The following is a 20,412-nucleotide window of genomic DNA, read 5'->3' on the forward strand; positions in this document are numbered from 1 at the left end:
AGAGAACCTTCACTTCTGCAGCTCCTGCTATCCAGAACAACCTTCCTATGTCTTTCCACTTTACTGACTCATATCAACCCACTACTGAAAGTGCTTTCCTTCCTTTTTCATGTGACTCCATTTCTCTTTTTGTTTTTTGTTTTAATTAAGTCGGCAAAAATGTTATCTTTTATCTAACTCTGCTTTTCTTTAGCTTTGCAGGAATAGCATTAGAATCATAGACTCATAGAAGATTAGGACTGGAAGAGACCACAGGAGGTCATCCAGTCCAACTCCCTGCTCAAAGCAGGACCAACCCCAACCAAATCAATCATTATTGTTCAAGACACTCAGTAAAATGACATATTATTGCACCATATGCAATTTTTGTCAGGAGCAACGTTAAAGGAGATACGGCACATTAAAACCTTTGACTGGATTTACAGGCTGAAAGACAGAAACTTTCTAACGGGGGTAATCTCTTAACTCCCCCACATCACTTATGGCATTGCTTTTATAATAGAGAAGCATGACATGAGGAGATGATGTACTGATTGCTCCCTAGCATGCACGGCTGGTCCTTTGGTTTGCCTGCCCACGTGTCCCTAACAAGGGCAGTCAAATTGTTTTTAGCACTCGCATGATTCCATAGGATAGCTTGTTAAAATCCAAATGAGTCTGTCAGCACAAATGATGGAATCCCACAAGAGCAGAGATTACTGTGACAAAACATCTGCCTATGTCGACACACAATGTCAAGTGAAATGAAGCTCCACCAGACACTGATCCGTGCAGCTTATCATCCACACTCTGGCACTTACTCCTCTGTGACAGCTGGGTGCACTTGCAAGATATGCCTGTTTCTTCCTGATGCAGCCGTGAAGAGCACTAGGCTTATTCTATGGGAGGGTCCCTGACAGCTCTGTTTTAGGAGTTTATGCTGAAAGCATTTATAGTGCTATAAATGCTTCTCTCTCTCACTATGAATTCATAAAGACTGGTTCTCCTGAGGAGGCAATTTACTTACTTGGGGTAATTCCTTTGCTGAAAGTTGGGTAGAATCTCTGTGTCCTGATTTGAATGCAGAAGCAGTAAATCTCGAAATCTTTCTGTCAAAGGGAAAAAAAAATAGATCTAAGGTTGTGACTTCACGTTATAAAAGTTCACCTCATGAGGAAGCAAGCAGTATCCGACATACATTCTCTTCTATAGTGTTGTTTTAACTGAGGTACAAAAGCTAGACAATTAATAATCAAAATGCTTCCACTAATATACTGAAAACACTAGAAATCACTCTTTTCTATTACATTTTATAATAAGAATGCTTTTGTACTTACTATTGGTTATTTTTTGTATTCCAAGACAGTAGCACCTATAAGCCCCAACTGAGGATAGCTGTCTCTACTCTAATTTTAGGTATTATTGTGATGACATTCTAATTTGGATAGGATCCTGCTACATTCGTGAAGGGGTCAATTTTAAAGGTTAAATGTCTAAGTTGATTTGATTAGATCCGTCAACAGCCTTTGATATAGCTGGCCAAATATACTGAACAAATTTCTGACAAGTTTGCAGGATCCGGCAAGGTAGATGGGGATAGTGGCTTCATTCCTTACAGTCTAAGAGGTCTCAAAGAGTCACTTCTCATCCATCCATATTCTCATGTGTGGTTTTTCAGAGGTTTCATTCTATCACTCTACCAGCTGAATATGAGTACAGTGCCATCCATATACTAAACTACACCTCTTTGGCTCCTTTATGTCAGAGTCTGATGGCACAGGTTCTTTGCTTTCCCTGTGCCTGGTTGACACAGGGATCTGGAGGAGACTGACACGACTGAAGCACAAACCTGTAAAGATGGAGGTGAGTCTGACTGGGAGGGGAATCAGTGTCAAGAATTGGTGGGGGCTGTGTCTGCTCAATCCCTTGTCAAAGAAGTTGCCGTTTTCAATTTTTTTTGACCTGTCTGTTCTTGGCTTCTCAGGGAAGTGTTGTGACTTGATAACACTAACTGTACCGCGTCTCCAGGACCTTCCTGCCTCTAGGTTGGTACTCTACAATGTACTCTATGGACGAGGCCTAACAACCATTGAAGCTTCAGCCAGTACCGAATGCAGTGGTCCATCTAATCAGTGAAATGGAGAGAGAGCACATTAGACCTATGCTCTGCAGACTGCATGGGCTTTCCATCTCTTTCCCAATGCAATTCAAGTTATTGCTACTAATCTGTAGAGGTCCATATAATCAGGGACCTAGCTACCTTACAGATAATAACAGCTGACACCACATTTATCAACAGTCTTTAGATATGGATGGTAGATGGCCAGAAGGGAGGAGTTTTCTGTGGCAAATACCTGGCTGTGGAACCTCCCCCAGCCACCTTCCAGAACTTGAGTTTGTTGGCCTTCCAAATACGGTGTATGACATCTATTTGGTTAAGGATTTGCTTAATGTCACATCTTCTGGGCAGTTTAAATTAGTGTGTGATGTATTTATTTTGAAGACATGCAGCCAAGTACCACAGCAATGGATGCCTATAAAGAATCCTACAGTAAATCAGTATTTTCTGATCCATGACATACACACGTCTATCACCAGAAAGTGGAATACCACTCTGTGTTTAAGTGGCTAACAGCTGTCTCTATGCAAAATGGAGTTACACTCAGATGCTGCAGCTTTCTAAAATGCATATTAAGAGAGACACACATTTGAATTGCTGATGGCTGAACAGTCCCCAAATTGTGGCATGAGTCTGACCAAAACCAACTTTTTTATTTCCATAAACTAATGTCAGTAAACTAATCTGAAAATCTTCTACACACACGGGTCTCATCATATGCTTGTTCATTGGGGAACTTTTATACATTTTAGCTAACTAAAATTTCAAACGTTGCTCTCATTGACATAAGAATTTCTGACGCTTCCCTGTGAGATTTTAGTTTCCTGCATGGCTGTACCCATGAATAACACTCTTAAATATAAAGCAACATTTAGTAACCACTAACAGATGTAATATGGGCAATATGTTTCATTATGGGCTAGAATTGGTCTAGATTGCTGGCACTTAAAATTAAAAAGGTTGTTGAGCAGTTTTTAAACTAAGGTCTGGGGGAAAGCTGACAGGTGTGGAGGAGCACGTGGTTCAGATAGAGACATCCCTTAGGGGAGAATCTATTAATGGAAATTCTCTATGTCCTAGTAAGGAAGAAAGGATGGAAGATAAAATACGGGTAGAATCTGATGAGAAACAGATGTAAAAAAGGTTTATTCAATTACAGCATGTAATAGGAGAAAGCTAAAAAGTTACAAGTTTTTAAAGTGCTTATATTCCAATGCTAGAAGTCTAAGTAATAAGATGGGTGAACTAGAGTGCCTCATATTAAATGAGGATACTGATACAACAGGTATCACAGAAACTTGGTGCAATGAGGATAATCAATGGGACACAGTAATATCAGGGTACAAAATATATCAGAAGGCCAGAACAGGTCGTGCTGGTGGGGAAGTGGCACTATATGTGAAAGAAAGTGTAGAATCAAATGAAGTAAATATCTTAAATGAACCAAACTGCAGGGCTGCCCATAAGATTCAGGGGGCCTGGGGTCTTCAGCAACAGGGGGGGGCCCCGCCACCAAAGACCCAGCACTTCAGCAGCGGGTCCCAAAGCGGAAAGACCCCCCCATCACGGGTCTTCAGGGCACTTCGGCGGCAGGTCCCAGGGTGGAAGGACCACCCCGCCACAGGTCTTCGTGGCACTTTGGTGGCAGATCCCGGGGCGGAAGGACCCCCCCAGTACAGGTCTGCGGGGCACTTTGGTGGCGGGTCCTGGGGCAGAAGGACTCCCCCGCCGCCAAATTGCTGCCGAAGACTCGGAGCAGAAGAAGCTCCAGGGGCCCGGGCCCCATGAGAGTTTTCCGGGGCCCCCAGAGTAAGTGAAGGACCCCACTACAGGTGCCCCGAAAAACTCTTGTGGGGGCCCCTGTGGGGCCCGGGGCAAATTGCCCCACTTGGCCCCCCTGCATGGCCCTGACAAACTGTACCACAGAAGCTCTATGTATAGTTATTCCATGATCTCAAAAGAATTAGCAGTAGGGATATATTACTGACCACTTGACCAGGATGGTGATAATGACTGTGAAATGCTCAGGGAGATTAGAGAGGCTATTAAAATAAAAAAATTCAACAATAAAGTGAGATTTCTACTATCCCCATATTGACATGTCACCTCAGGAAGGGATGCAGAGTTAAAATTTCTTGACAACTTAAATGACTGCTTCTTGGAGCAGCTAGTCTTGGAACCAATCAGAGGAGAGGCAATTCTTGATTTAGTCCTAACTGGAGCACAGGCTCTGGTCCAAGGGGTGAACTGGACGATTGAGATGCCAAAGGAGCACTCAAGTATGATAAGGTTATTGTGGATAAACTACGGTATGAAATTATTTGCACCAGTCTTCATGGCTGAGGATGTGAGGGAGATTCCCCAACCTGAGACATTCTTTTTAGGTGACAAATCTGAGGAACTGTCCCAGATTGAGGTGTATTTAGAGGAGGTTTTGGAACAAACTGGCAAACTAAACAGTAATAAGTCACCAGGACTAGATGGTATTCATCCAAGAGTTCCAAAGGAACTCAAATGTGAAATTGCAGGACTACTAACTATAGTCTGTAACCTATCATTTAAATCAGCTTCTGTACCAAATGACTAGAGGATAGCTAATGTAACACCAATTTTTTAAAAGGGCTCCAGAGGTGACCCTGGCAATTACAGGCCAGGAAGCCTGACTTCAGTATTAGGAAAAGTGGTTGCAACTCTAGTAAAGAACAAAATTGACAGGCACATAAATGAACATAATTTATTGGGAAGAAGTCAACATGGTTAGTGTAATGGGAAATCATGTCTCACCAATCTACTAGAATTCTTTGAGGGGGTCAACAAGCACGTGGGCCAGGAGGATCCACTGGATATAGTATACTTAGATTTTCAGAAAGCCTTTGACAAAGTCCCCTCACCAAAGGCTCTTAAGCAAAATAAGCTGTCATGGGATAAGAGGGAACATCCCCTCATGGATTGATAACTGGTTAAAAGACAGGAAACAAAGGTTAGTTTTCAGAATGGAGAGAGGTAAATAGTGATGTCCCCCAGGGGTCTGTGCTGGGCCCAGTCCTATTCAACATATTAATGAAGGATCTGGAAAAAGGGGTAAACAGTGAGATTGCAAAATTCACAGATGATACAAAAATACTCAAGATAGTTAAGTCCCAGGCAGACTGCGAAGAGATACAAAAAGATCTCTCAAAACTGGGTGACTGGGCAACAAAATGGCAGATGAAATTCAATTTGATGTAAAATCATGCACATTGGAAAACATAATCCCAACTATAAATATAAAATGATGGGGTCTAAATTAGCTGTTTCCATTCAAGAAAGAGATATTGGAGTCATTGTGCATAATTCTCTGAAAACATAAAAAAAATGAACAGAATGCTGGGAATCATACTGGGCTAGATGGACCTTTGGTCTGAGCCAGTATGGTTGTTCTTATGTAATTATGCCTTCACGAGTCAGTGCAGAGTTCAATGCCTCCCAAACATCCCAGTTCACCCCTACCTACTCCATGGGTGATATGTATTCCTAGTGAAGAAAGAGGGGATATTCACTGCGTCCCATAAGGAAGACCTAGATCTGGTTGAAAATTTTCCGTCAACATTGTTTTTTGATGGAAAATTGGGTTTTCCATTCAATGATTCTGTATGTGAGAGAGAAAGAAAAGTTTCTATTTTCTGCAGAAAATTTCTTTTCTGGACTAAAAGCTGAATGTCCAAAACCAGAAATGTTATTGAACAAAGACAAAAGCATTTCAACTTTGAAATGCAGCCACACTGCCTCACAGGAGCTGTAGTTCAAGTGCCTTATTTCCTTGTTCTCCTTTATGAGCCTCCCTGGCCAGAATACATCTCCCATGATACACTGCAGCCATGTGACCATCATGATGCATTTCCTCCACTCCCCAAGAGGGGAGGCTGTGGTGTTACCTGTAGTCTAACCAGGGAGCCTGGCCAACAGAAAAAAATAGGAGCATGAGGCATGGTGACATACTCCAGCCAGAGTACCTCCAAGACTTAGTCATCCAGGAGTGTAGAAGGGCTGGGAAGAGACAATAACCAATCAGGACCCATCAGGCAAGTTAAGAAGGCTTGCCTGCTTCATCACAGGGGAATGGTGGGTGAAGCTGGGAATGGAGAATAGCATCTCAGTCCTAACACAGAACCCTGGGGCCAGGTCAGGGCGTTTCTTTAAAGTGCCACAACCAGACAGTTATCTTGTGTGTTTGTTTACTGGTTTAAAGATGCAGTCAGCCAAATTCTATGTTTATTGACTAGCCAGGTAAAGGCTAATGCTGCATTCACTGAAGGAGTACTCCTGCTCCACGTGGCTGCAACAGACTACAATAGTGATTGGCTTTGAACAGGACATGCAAGGTGCACTTCAGTATGTTCAGCGGAGGGGGAGCTCCTTCCACCCCATGGATGTTGGTCACAAGGTGGGCTTTAACATATCACCCAAGGATAGATCAATACAAGTTGTAGGTACAAGTTAGGAACATTCTCTAGTTTAGTTTACACAGGGCTTTGAAAGTGTTATGTATACGTGAACTCAGTTGCATCTGCACACTGTGAAAAGGGCCTCGAGAGCTGGTAGGACACCTCTCAGCAAGGGAGTAGACATGTTGTACCACCGCTGTTTGTCTGAAACAGGCAACAGCCTAGGTGACACATCCCAGACCAAAAGACAGGCTACATCTCTGCTCTCATCTTCCCCTACTCTCTCTCTCTCTTCTTCCTATGCCCCTGGCCTTTCTTATTGATGCCTGACACCCGGCTGTATTGCAATGCTGCATTTGAAAAGGTGATCTTGAGAATGGTTTCAACTAACGTGACTGTGCTGGCCAATGCTGAGGAGGATGTGGCCAAATCGCACTGGCAGGAACCAGCCAGCACAGCTCTCTTACTGGAATCTGCTTTCCAGATGAGATCGAGAAAACCATTTCATACCAGAGCCAGTTTCCCAATGTGGATGGGTCTCTGTAGCCTTCTTCCAGGCCAATGGGCTAGGAATACCTTCTCAAACAACCATGCATGCATCTTACAAGCTCCTCAAGCATGTGCAACCTCCAGCTCCCAAAACTATTCATAGAAAAAAAGAAATGCTATTGATGTCACTCTCTCTCCCTCCTCTCCATGAATGTCCAAATTAGACTAATTTCTTTGGGGCAGGAAGTTGCGCCTTTATTTTACTGTGTTTATTTAGATTTAAATAACTAAAAAGAAACCTATCCAAGGCTCTCGGCACCCTAACGCACCATTAATAACACCAATCAAATCTCAGCAGCATTAAAATAATCAGTTCAACAGGATCTCAGCAAGACAGACACCTACCAAAACCCTTTTCCATCCCTACTAAGCATCTACAGTTCCCACTGACTTCTACTGCAGTTCTGAGTACACAGCAACTCTGGGTATGGCTACACTTACATTTGTGCAGTGCTGGGAGTTACAGCTGTGTTCGTACAGCTGTGTAGGGACAGCGCTGCAGTGTGGCCACACTGACAGCTACCAGCGCTGTAGTGTGGCCACATTTGCAGCATTTGCAGCACTGTTGGGAGTGGTGCATTGTGGGCAGCTATCCCACAGAGCACCTCATCCCATTTTGGCGCTGTGGGTTGTGGGAAGGGGACGGAAGGGTGCGGGTCATTCTGCTTCCTGTCCCCACGCCCCGTGGTGCATCACTACACATTCCAAGCAGTTTGGCACCATTGTGAGTCTCCAGCGCGATTTCTGTTACAAATGGAGCCCGAGCTGCTGAGGACCTTGCTGATGAATGTTGCCAGCACATCACGTTTGGCAGTTGAGCTATTCCTTCAGCTCCAAAGTGACAGTGAGGAGTCAGACGATGATATTGATTCACCTGACGCGCAAGACACTAAATTGCTTTTGGCAGTAACAGACGTGCTCAGCACCATGGAACGACGCCTTTGGGCTCAGGAAACAAGCACTGAGTGGTGGGATCACATCGTCCTGCAAGTCTGGGATGACAAGCAGTGGCTGCAGAACTTTCGGATGAGAAAAGCCACTTTCATGGGACTGTGTGCTGAGCTCGCCCCTACCCTGCTGCGCAAGGACACGAGATTGAGAGCTGCCCTGCCAGTGGAGAAGCGGGTGGCTATTGCAATCTGGAAGCTGGCAACTCCAGACAGCTACCAATCGGTCGCGAATCAGTTTGGAGTGGGAAAGTCCACCGTTAGAAAAGTATTGATGCAAGTTTGCATGGCCATTAATCGCACCCTGCTAAGAAGAACCGTGACTCTGGGGAACGTGCAGGACATTGTGGATGGCTTTGCACAAATGGGTTTCCCTAACTGTGGAGGGGCGATAGATGGGACGCATATTCCTATTCTGGCACCACCCCACCTAGCATCCGAGTGCGTTAATCGCAAGGGGTATTTCTCTGTGGTTCTCCAAGCGCTTGTGGATCACTGTGGGCATTTCACTGACATTTACTCAGGATGGCCTGGAAAGGTGCATGATGCACGTATCTTTCAGAACAGTGCCCTGTTCAGGAAGTTGCAAGCCAGGACTTTTTTCCCAGACCGGAAGATCACAGCAGGGGACGTCGAAATGCCCATTGTGATCCTTGGAGACCCCGCTTACCCCTTAATGCCATGGCTCATGGAACCGTATACAGGGATGCTTGACAGGAGCAAGGACCGGTTCAACTACAGGCTGAGCCGGTGCAGAATGACTGTGGAGTGTGCTTTCGGCCGTTTAAAAGGACACTGGAGGTGTCTCTATGGGAAGCTAGATTTGGGGGAAAGCAGATCCCCGCTGTTATATCCGCGTGCTGTACCCTCCATAATATTTGTGAAGGGAAGGGTGAAACATTCAGTGAGGAATGGACCTATGAGGTTCGACGCCTAGAGGCTAAATTTGCACAGCCAGAGAGCAGGGCTACTAGAGAGGCCCAGCACAGGGCTTCAAGGATTAGGGATGTCTTAAAGGAGCAATTTGAGGCTGAAAGCCAACAGTAATGTTTGGTGCCTTGCACGGGTGTGAAGTGCAGTGGTTACAAAGATTTGCTGTGCCTGTTTTTCCCTTGGGGTATAGTATTTCTCACTTTCTGCAATAATAAAAAATGTTTTAAAAGCCAAGAAATCATTTATTCAAAATACAGTACATAAAAGGGCAGAGGGGTAGGGTGGTGGACTGTACATTCAGAGGTTTGAATATGTCCTGCCTGGATTGCTGTTCAATGCCTGCTGCACTTCAGGATTAATATGCTGCATCGTGATGGGGGTTGAGTGCATAGGGTAAGGGTCGTCGTTCTCAGGGCTGGTAGGTGAACGTGTTGGGGGCAGCTGGTTGTGGTAAGAACCAGGCTGCTGGAGAAAGGTGTTTTGAGCAAACACTGGGGAACAAGGGAGAGAGCTTTGGGAGGGGTGGGGGTTAGCACGGTACTGATCTGCCTGCATGGCTACGAGAGACTGCATACAGTCCGTTTGGCGCGCAAAGAGGCTTATCAGCTGCTTTGTGGTTTTCTTGGTAGCCAATTCCTTTCTCCTGCTTTGTGTTTTCCTCCACTCATGCATTTTCTCTCTCCAGTCCTGCAGCCTCTTACTCTCTCTGGCATACTGATTCATAACTGCTTTGACCAAATCTTCTTTGCTTTTCCTTGGCTTATTCCTCAAGTTCTGTAGTCTTTGAGCAGGCTGTGATAGGGCTGGAGGATTCAAGGACACTGAAAAAAACAGAAATAGAAACATTTAATACAGAGGCTACATTGTTTATTATCACAGTGAAGGAGTTTGTAGACTATTTGTAGCATCATTTACACATAGAAAACATAGCACAGAGAGGCCACAGCAGCGAAGACATGGCGAGTACTGGGGTGAGTGTTTCTGCTGTGACTCACCTGTGAAGGGGAACTGCTTGAGTCAGGGCTCACTGGGGTTTCTGTGCATTGGGGAAAGCAGAGAGCAGCTGGGGGGGACCTGCACTGAACACCACTCCCACAATTGCCACAGCAGTTACTCCTCTGGGAAGGGGAACTGCTTGGGCTCACTGGGGTTTCTGTGCATTGGAGAAAGCAGAGAGCAGCTGGGGGGAAACTGCACTGAACACCACCCCCACAATTGCCACAGCAGTTACTCCTCTGGGAAGGGGAACTGCTTGGGCTCACTGGGGTTTCTGTGCATTGGGGAAAGCAGAGAGCAGCTGGGGGGGACCTGCACTGAACACTATCCCTAAATTTTCAACAGGATTTTCTACTGCCAGATATATCACTGCTGCGTGTTACCTGGGAAGAGAAGGAGGGTCTTCTACAGCAATGTGGATTCCGCCCTGGTCCCTATGCAGCTTGCCTGTGTGCAGCAATGGTCCCCCCACCCCTCGCAGCACAGTGGCATGGACACGTTAGCCTGACTGGGACAAGGACCACGGTGGCTCGCCCTATAAACTTGCACAAGCACATTGCCCACGCTCTGGCTGAAACTTTTCAAGAGATTACCGAGGCCGATTACAGAGACGTGATAGACCAAATCAATGGGCTATTCCACATCTAGGCATGCATGCAGGCAGCCATAACCCCCACCCTCCTCTCCCAAAACAGTTCCATCCTAAAAATAAAATCTGCTTACCGGGAACCCGCTCCTCTGCTTCTTCTTCACCAACAAGTTCTAGCTGCTGTGACTGGCTAGCTTCCTCCTGGCTTGAGAAGAGCTCCTGGCTGCATGCCTCCTGAGACTCTGGGGTGTCTCCCTCCACCCCAGTAGCCTGACTCTCGGCTTCCTCTACACCCTCCCCCACTTCTCCCTGCTCTGAACTCTCCATCGTGCTCCTCGGATTGGCAATGGGGTCACACTCAAGTATGGCATCCAGCTCCTTATAAAAATGGCAGGTTGTGGGGGCAGCTCCTGAATGGCGGTTTCCCTCATGGGCTTTGCAATAGGCACTCCGCAGCTCCTTTACTTTTACCCTGCACTGCAATGCGTCCCGTTCATGGCCCCTTAGCAGCAAGGACTTTGATATCTGCCCATAGGTATCATAATTTCTACGGCTAGAGCACAGCTGTGCTTGCACAGCTTCCTCACCCCAAACACTGATGAGGTCCTGCAGCTCGGAAGTGTTCCATGATGGGGCTCGTTTGGGGCGTGGAGGCATGGTCACTGATTGATTGATTGATTGATTGCACTACACACTTGCTGAGCAAACAGGAAGGGGATTTTTAAAATTCCTGGGGCATTTAAAGGGCGGGTCACCTGAGCCCAGGGCAGTGGAGTGTGAAACGATGAGCAGAGTGGCTGAAAAGATATGCTGGGATACCTCCTAATACCCTGGAGGCCAATAAAAGCGCTTTTGGTGGCCACACTTGATGACCAGCGCTGCATCACACTTGATGACCAGCGCTGGAATCGCTACACCCCAAGCAGACCAGGTGTACAGCCAGCGCTGCAACCACGGAGTTGCAGCGCTGGCCGTGCTTTGCAAGTGTGGACACAGAGTGAGTTGCAGCACTGTAACCTCTTCACCAGCGCTGCAACTCTCCAGTGTAGCCAAGCTCTCTGAAAAGACATATCCTACTGTGCTTTAGCCTCCTTTCTCCAAAAGACCACAAGTCTTCCGTTACATTCATGCAATTCCATTTACTTCCATGGAATTATTGTATATAAAGGAGAAGAGAATACTTTATAAAATTTGTAATTATCCTGTTTTCTAGTAGTTAATTTACACAGGCAGATTGGGGCATTTCAAATGACATTTTCCTTTTTAATTATATCACCAACCTTGACGTTCTCAAATAGGATTGTTTGATACAGTCATCTGTAACAATACTAAATGTTAATGACTGGAAAATATGGCATAATAAGAGCATTCCAAACTGTCTACCAAGTCATGTTTCCTTATTGCATAATGTGCCATTAGTGATGCAAAGTGGCTTGAATGGAAATCATGATAATACCTTGCATCTCTCTAAGATATATCAGTCAAGGATCTCAAAGTGCATAACAATTAAATTGCACAAGAATCCCTGGGAGGTAAATGTGCATTTTTATCTCCATTTTAAAGATGAGCACAGTATAACAAAGAGAGGTTAAAGCTGATTTTCCAGAGGTGCTGAACACATGCAGTTCCCATTAATTCAACACTTCAGAAGATCATGCCAAAAGTGATTGCTCAAGGTCACATAGTTCATCTGTGACAGAGCTGGAATAAAAATGAGGGTGGTGAAGCACTGGAGTGAGTTACCCAGGGAGGTGGTGGAATCTCCTTCCTTAGAGGTTTTTAAGGTCAGGCTTGACAAAGCCCTGGCTGGGATGATTTAGTGGAGAATTGGTCCTGTTTTGAGCGAGGGGTTGGACTAGATGACCTCCTGAGGTCCCTTCCAACCCTGATTCTTTGTTCCTGAATCTCATTCCTGTGTCCCCCCATTTATGAAATACATAGGAATTAATAACAATACAGAATCTATGCTAGTGAAGGCAGAAGATCCTGTTTCTGTTACTAAAAAGCATGTTGACAAGAGATCCATTAAGTCAAAACAGTGCATAAATACAGTTTAAGGTGTTGTTCCCCTCTATACCTAAGCCTCCTCCCTTTTTTTGAGAGCTTCAGATGTCCCTGAACTCTTAATGGAAACATTGTGTGCACTGGACCAGATTAACAGTACAACTGAAGTTAATTGCTTTTTATAGGATAAGAGGCTGTTTAAGCATATCTGTACAATTAGCAGGGTTTTTTTTTTAATCAATGTTAATAAGAATGAACAGAAATGTAATTAGAAAGTGACTGTAAAATGAATGAAGTGCAAGAGCAAAAATGCTTCCCTTTGTTAGCGATGCAGAATAGAACATTGTGGTCCAAATGCTTAGCTCACTCAAAAGTTCTCCCCATAGGGATGCACTCATAGCTTGGAATGTTTGTAATTATGCTTCTGTAATTATCTATAGCACTTCTGTTTTCCTCTGAGACACAGGTCTCAATTCTACCCGAAGCTACATGGGCGTTTGCAGCCATCATCAACTTTGAACTTAAAACACTTGCCCATTTAACGTAAATTTTTATGCATCCCACTTGTTGCTATGAATAGCTCCTTAAGCTGCTGTCTACCATCTTGCAATAATTTTTTTTTTGCTAAGTCAGCTTTCAAAAAACTGTCAAGGGCTTTAAAATGAAGTCAGACCCATCACTCAGGTCTTGTCTCCAAGTTTTGCAAATTTAGAAGCATTGTCATAAGCACTTCCTCAGTGCCCTATTTAAAAAAAATTAAGAAGGGTTTAAGATGATTTTTTGCCCATTAAGGGCTTAAAATGGAAACTATGCTGAGACATAAGAGGTCACAAGAGTGCAGTGTCCCTGTTTGTTTTTGTCCTGTGACTTATTAATGTCTGAAAGTTTCTGAAGTTAAGGAAATGCTTAACATGCATCTCCTCTTGAAAAAAGTCTATATTACAAATATGCTAGGTAAGATTGAGATGTGGGAAAGAGACTTAGTGAGATACAACATTCATAAATGGTTAGAGCACAAACCACAAAATCCATGAAACGAATTCCTTTTGCTATTACTAACATGTAGGAAACCATTTTTTATCAGCCCTATCTGCTATGATTTGCACACAATTAATCTGTGCTGTATTTAGTTCAGACATTTAAGAATGCTGACCAACCCCCTTTCTTCTCCGGTCTCTCACTCATACAACAGAATGATCTGGGTATATTGTTATTTGTAGAGCTGGTCTGAAAAAATACTCTCCCCACAGAAGTTTTAAAGTTTTTGAAACCCGCAAGTTTTCGTTCAAAATCTTTTGACTTTGAGCCAAAGCATTTTGATAAAACACTTTTCATGAAAAAAAAAATGTTTTGTCAAAAGCCCAATTTTCCATTGTAAAACACTTTTGATGAGATATTTTCTGCTAGCCCTAATTACTTTAATTACAGTAGCATCCCTAGGCCCCAGCTGAAATGTGTGTCCCCTTGTGCTAGGCACTGTACAAACACGTACTAAAAGACAACTCCTGACCGAAAGACCTTACAGTCTAAACAGACAAGGCAGACAAAGGCGGCAAAGATGTCGTATTATTAATCTCATTTTATAGAAGGGAAGCGAGGCATCAAGAGATTAACTAACTTGCCTAAGGTGACAAAGAAAGCCCATGGCAGAGCTGGGAACTATTCCCAGATCTTCTGAGTTCCAGTTCAGTTCCTTAACCACAAGATTGTCCTTCCTTTCAGACATACTGCACATTATACCTCTTTCCCTTGTGAAGGTGCAGTTAACTCCTCAACACAAGTTCATATAAAGTGCTACACGAGTAATAGTGCTTAGAATGAATATAGAAAGAATAAAAAAAAAAGTTATATTTTAATTAAAACATACCTGATCTTTTTATGTAAATATTTTAAGCCCTGATATTGGTACTTACTTCCCCTGAAAAGTCTGTGCACCCACAACAAAGGGCTCCCATTGTACCTGCTCAGAATTGAGTGTAGGAGGATTTGGGGGAATTCTCTTTGTGCTCTCTCCAGTCCTTGTAAACCTGTGGGGAGGCGGGTGGGGGCAGGAACAGTCTAACACTGGAGTCAGGCTACTGATTTATTTATTCATTTAATTATAAAATATACATTGATGCACTGAGACCAGCACATGGCCATGGCTTCAGTGAGTATGTGTGTAAAAATCAAACACTATATATACACACACACAAACACACACTGTAACAAAACATTATTAACCAGATCCATCAAGATGCTCAGAGTGTAAGATATTTTTATACATATTTGTCCAAGCGAGCAGCAGCTGCCTCACTTTGCGTCTAGCATATTCAAGTAGCAGCAACAAAATACTGGAATGAATTCCATCCCAGGCTGAAACTTTGCATCCATCAACAGCAGAAACATCACCCCATGACTGTGATCTTTTGCAAAGTACCAGCTGGCCTGTCCATTCACATTTGATCTTATTTTAGACCTTAAATACTGGATCATTTCACAAACAGTTTTCAAATACACATTCATTATGGCACTCAAGAGAAAAACACAACTAACTACTATATAATGGCTTCAGACATTTAAAATTAGAGTGGACAAAGCATTAGAACTGGAGGGAATAATCTTGTACTTCCAGGGTTGGACTCATGGCCTTTTCCATCTGTAATTTCTGAGATATCCAAAGAGTGTTTTGAGGCTGTTAAAAGGCCATTGTATGCATCATCCCCTTCATCCACTATTTTTTTGGTACTCTGCAGCTCTTTACATCCCCAAACCATACAATTAACCATCTCCTGAACAAAGTGTGTTCACATTCCATTCCATTAAAACACTAAAGTAGTATTAATGGACTTCCCCTATACAAACCTAGGTGGCAGGGCAGGGGAGAGAAGAGAGATATAACTACTGTATGTAGTAGGAAGAGAGCCTGAGACATAAGCCCTTGCATCAGAGGCCTGATCTGAGGCCTGTGCTAAAGTAGTAGTCAAAGCTTTACTGATAAAAAGCCAATACAAGCTGTGAGCAGGAGGCAGGACCTGCTCACAGAATTTGGCAAGAACAGGGCTGATATTGCAGAAATACACATTCCTAAGAAGTGCTAGGCACAGAGTACTCGCACAAACACATCCCGATATCAAGTGGTAGCAGAACATCCCAATATCAAGGATGGTACAAAAGCATTCCCCAAGGATAACATGAACACACTAACCCCTCCTAAAAGATAAGGTCAGGATGACAGTACGTAATAAAGATGTTTTAATTGAACCAACATGTACAAGGTGATGGCTAATAACTAGCCACATCAGGGGCAGTAACGTAACTTGTTTGTATCAGGGTATAAAGATGTATCTCAGAGGGAATGTCTTTGTGTAGCCTAGGGAGGGACGGAAAGTCCTGCCATTCACTGAGCTGATCCATTGTTACGGGCATACATGTATTAGTGGTCCGTATACTAGTACCATGCTTCATTGACAATAAATCTGGCCTGGTGCCTTTGTACCTTCACAGATCTTGTGGTCATTGGGAGGTTTGCTTAAGGTCTGCTGTGGCAGAGCTGGGAGAGCACACAGAGAGAACACAGAAAGAACACACACAACCGAACATCTAACCACACTATATAAATATTGGTGCAAAGTGTTTTTAAATCTCCCATCTCTTTGTAATTTTTTAAACCACATAGAATTCCACTCATGAAACAAATGCAGTAGGCTGAGCTTCATGGAGTGGAAAATATGCCATTTTAACTCAAAGTTTCCTTCTTCGGTACTGTTTCTTACTTGTGGTGGCTACATTTGTTATAAATAAGTTTTCAAAAACTTCAAAAGCCAGCAAGTTCACACAAGGAGGAACAACAGAATGAAAGAAGGATGGTCCAATGGTGAGGGCACTATTCTAGGACTTGAAGACACCCTTCCTGTGTAGCCCTGGGCTAGTCACTTGAGGTACGTCTACACTGCAACAGTGAGTCTCAGAGCCTGGATCAACAGACTCAAGCTCACCGGGCTTGTGCTATGGCACTAAATACAGCAGGGTAGAGGTTGTGGCTGGGGCTGGAGCTCGTGCTCTGAAGCCCATTCCACTCCCCTGGCTTTACAGCCGAAGCTCCAGCTTGAACTGAACATCTACAGATCTGCTTTTAGCACCGTAGTGCAAGCCCCACAAGCCTGAGTCTGTAGACCCAGGATCTGAGACTCATTGCTGTGGGTTTTAAAATGCAGTGTAGACAGGCCCTTGGTCTCTCTGCGTCTCAGCTGTAAAATGGGGATAATAGCACCTACCCACCTCACAGGGAAATTGTAAGGATACATACAAAAAGATTGTGAGGTGCTCATATACTATGGCATATGGGGGCATACAAACATGGAAGGTAGATAGAATTCTCAGCCACTACATATGGAAAAAACAATAACACTATGTACCCTGAAGGGCCAATGCCTTTCCAGGGCCTCCAACCCTTGTCTAGACATATATTTATCTAACCAAAAGGGATAAAAATCAATAGAAACAAGGGCTGAATAAAGGAACAAAACATAAAATTTTATTCACTATACATTAAATATACAATATAACTAATTATACATCATACATATAATGTATCACTCCCACTGTGTTTTCAACTCTGACTTTTTCAGAATACTTACAAGTTTAACTGCAAAAGCTTCCCCCACCATGGCTGCACTGAAAACACAGGCACTGTAAAGCAATCAGAGCTCAGCTGGATCCTAATTAAGTTCCTGTTTTCTGAATAAACTTTAATAGTCAGTTGGGGATGATCCAGAAAGAAATGCATAACTTTTCCCAAGACCTCACCACATCTGAAGCTCCACCTCCTATTCTATCTCAAGACGCGCAATACCCTGTGTGAAGGAGATCATTTGATGATGGGAAAATGAAACCAGACAGGCTATATTAGTTTCTCTCTATTTCATTTGGATGCATAGCACAAAGTAAAGCATATAATGTGTCAAGTAATAAATCAAACTATTGTTTTCATCTCATTCTATGTACATTTCTGCTATTAGGTCTTAAATCTGAGCTAAAGAAGTTATTGCTAATAACTTTAGCCAGCCAATATCCTAAGGGTAGACAACAGTTTACAGATTCATCTTAATATTTTTCTTCTTCTTTAACTAATATTTATCTTATTTTTTCTATATTCACAATCTATAGATCCTGATATCCTTGTACTAATGTCAGTGGGAGTTTTATCTTAGTAAAGACTATAGGAGTTGCTCCTAGATAACCTTTTCCATTTTTAATTTCCATGGTTCTAAGAACATAATAGGATTACTAAATACAGTAGTTTTGATATGGTACAAAGTCTGATCCTACTCAAGCCAACAGCAAAATTTTTCAATGACTGGAATGGGAACAAGACTATGCTGTAAATGTTACTCTGCAGTATTACATTAGTGAATTGTGCAGAGACATTTAACAGATTAAAACCCAGTTGGTTAAATGTTATTTAGACCACAGTTCCTTTTACAATCCTTGGGAAAGGTGTGTAGCAATGTACTTTTCCAACATGAATGTTTTTGCAATTCCTCAAGTCACTTACTTTTTACCTATCTAGTTTCTATCTAGATTCTCTTATGGTGCCCATTTAAGTACCTTCCACAGAGCATTAAAAATATCTAAATCCTACAAAGAATCCACTCGCCATTATAAAACAAGCAACACAACAAGCCTGAGAGGAGATGTCAAGTCTGTTGCAAACAGAAATGGCAAAAGATAATGAATTAAGTGCTAAACAGTTGGTTTACTGTCCACTGAATTACTAGGAAATTACTATTAGCAAAATTAGATACCCAGGCTATTCAATTGTGGGGTGCAATTACCCTAAAAAAAACCCTTTTCACAGAATACAGACATTAAATAATGCATATTAGAATAAATCATTATTCTTTAAATTATTATTATTTCACTTTTTAAAAAGTCCATCATTGTTTAGCTGAAGCAGCACTTGAGTAATACTTGTAGCATAACTGAAATCCTTGGGAGAATTGACCATGCAGTCAGTAGTCCAGTGGTAGTCACTGAAGGAAACAGAGTATCTCTGGTTATGTTTTTGAAAAATATGTGTGGGAGGGTATGTGGAATCTTCCCTAAGGAAATGGCATTTATATCTTACTCAAAACACATACGGGAATATATTCAGTCCATGTTAGGGGAGGATGCTAAATTCTGTTTATTGAAATAAGAATGCAACACACCAACTTATTTACTCAGATTCAAAATAATATAAAGATGCCTATCAAGGCTCTACAAGCTCTATTATAGATATCACAATAAAGTCCCAGCAGTATTAAAATAATCATTTCACAAGTATGCAGCCAGACAGACACTTGCTAAAACTCCTTTCCACCACGCCATTGTTATGGGAAGCATACCCGCAGCCCCTCTCCAAAAACCCTATCAAACTCAGTTCCTCCCTCCCTATCATGCATGCACACAGCAGGATTTTCTTCCTGAGGCACAATCCTTCATGATGCTCCCCCAGGGAGGGTGGTTATGCACTATTCCATATGCACAATGCCCTGTTTAATATTTTTTGGTTCCAACTGGGTCAGAAATAGTCAAGCAAACTCCCACTGTGTTTAAGTACATCTGCTTCCAAACACAGAACAGGCTCCCTGCTAATTACTGAAAGTGCACTGATGATCTTCCGAAGTGGCAGCAGCACTAGCTGAAATACATGGGAGATATATTTGGATAGATAATTGGGCTTTTGACAAAACAAAAGCGTTCACAAGTGTCCGCTTTCTGATGAAAATTACAATTTTTGTTCAAAAAACTCAAACACTCAAAAACCAAAATATTTTAGCCAAAAAGCAAAATATTTCAGTTTGGCTACACTATTGCACTGCCTTGAGTCCTTCTTTTCCATGGGCCAGGATTCCCATTCAGAATACTTCTCCCAAGATGCAGGATGGCCAGAGACTCCCATGATGCTTCGCCTCTCCTCTCCAAGAGGGGAGACTATGATCACCACAGGAAATGTACTCTGATCTGGGAGGTTGGCCTAAAACAGAATGGGAGTTTGAGGCAGCCAACTACAACTGCCCTGAGGCAACACCGCAGTATTTCCAAATCAAAATATTTTCATTTTAAGCAAAATATTTTGGTAGTCAAATTTTTGGTCCGCCAACACCCACCAAAATCAATCTGTGAGAATGTTAAACAATTTTTCTGGTTTTCATTAATGTTTTCTGCTGAAAAAAAAAATCATTTTCCTAGTAGTGTAAATACTGATGTTTCTACTGAATAATCAATGTTGCAACAAACAATATGAAAGATGATTTCAGTATAGTTTATCCTGGACCAATTTAGTAAAAATGTCACATATTGCATTAGCCAAAAGTCACATGAGACCCCTTCTTATCTCACTGTTACCAAGAAGTGGGGTTCAAAATGAAAGCAGGAAGAGCTGCAGGAGGCTTGAGTATATGTAATGTCCATGAAATGAAAAGCATGGTGAACAATGGCTTGTCAGATGTTGCATTTCATGATAGTTGTGCCAAGCCCTTGCTAATTACCGTCACAGCACACCTTCCTCTGCTTAGCATGACCCTCATGCCTTTCATTGCCATGCATAGCACACAAGGCTGCAACGCCATTCACATTTTTGATAAGCAATTGCCATTCTGTTGAAATCTCTCACATGGTTGTATTTTCCTGTACTATTAATCACCTGCTACATATTAGTTAATAGTTAATGATCACCTGTCTCATTACGGGGTGCCATGTTCATCATATTACAACCGTTATTTTTTGCTCATTCACTAGAAATTTGCCCAGAAAACTGTCCCCCATTTTGCTCATCTGAAATTCCAAACATTGATGTAATATTCTGGTGAATTTGGTGCTCGCAGAAGTTGCTGGACTGACAGCCAC

The 20,412-nt window shown here is 42.8% G+C and overlaps 1 protein-coding gene across 2 annotated transcripts in view; it reads right to left on the reverse strand.

Moving 5' to 3' along the window:
- NOX4 (NADPH oxidase 4) overlaps positions 1-20,412 on the reverse strand; it is a 173,800-nt gene that overhangs the window by 60,733 nt on the left and 92,655 nt on the right. For both annotated transcript variants that reach the window (XM_030559100.1, XM_030559092.1), the window contains exon 12: positions 1,007-1,088. In XM_030559100.1, the coding sequence (XP_030414960.1) occupies positions 1,007-1,088 (82 nt within the window). The remainder of the gene's footprint in view (positions 1-1,006; positions 1,089-20,412) is intronic.

The sequence above is a fragment of the Gopherus evgoodei genome, chromosome 1, assembly GCF_007399415.2.
Source record: "Gopherus evgoodei ecotype Sinaloan lineage chromosome 1, rGopEvg1_v1.p, whole genome shotgun sequence".
Classification (NCBI taxonomy): Eukaryota; Metazoa; Chordata; order Testudines; family Testudinidae; genus Gopherus; species Gopherus evgoodei.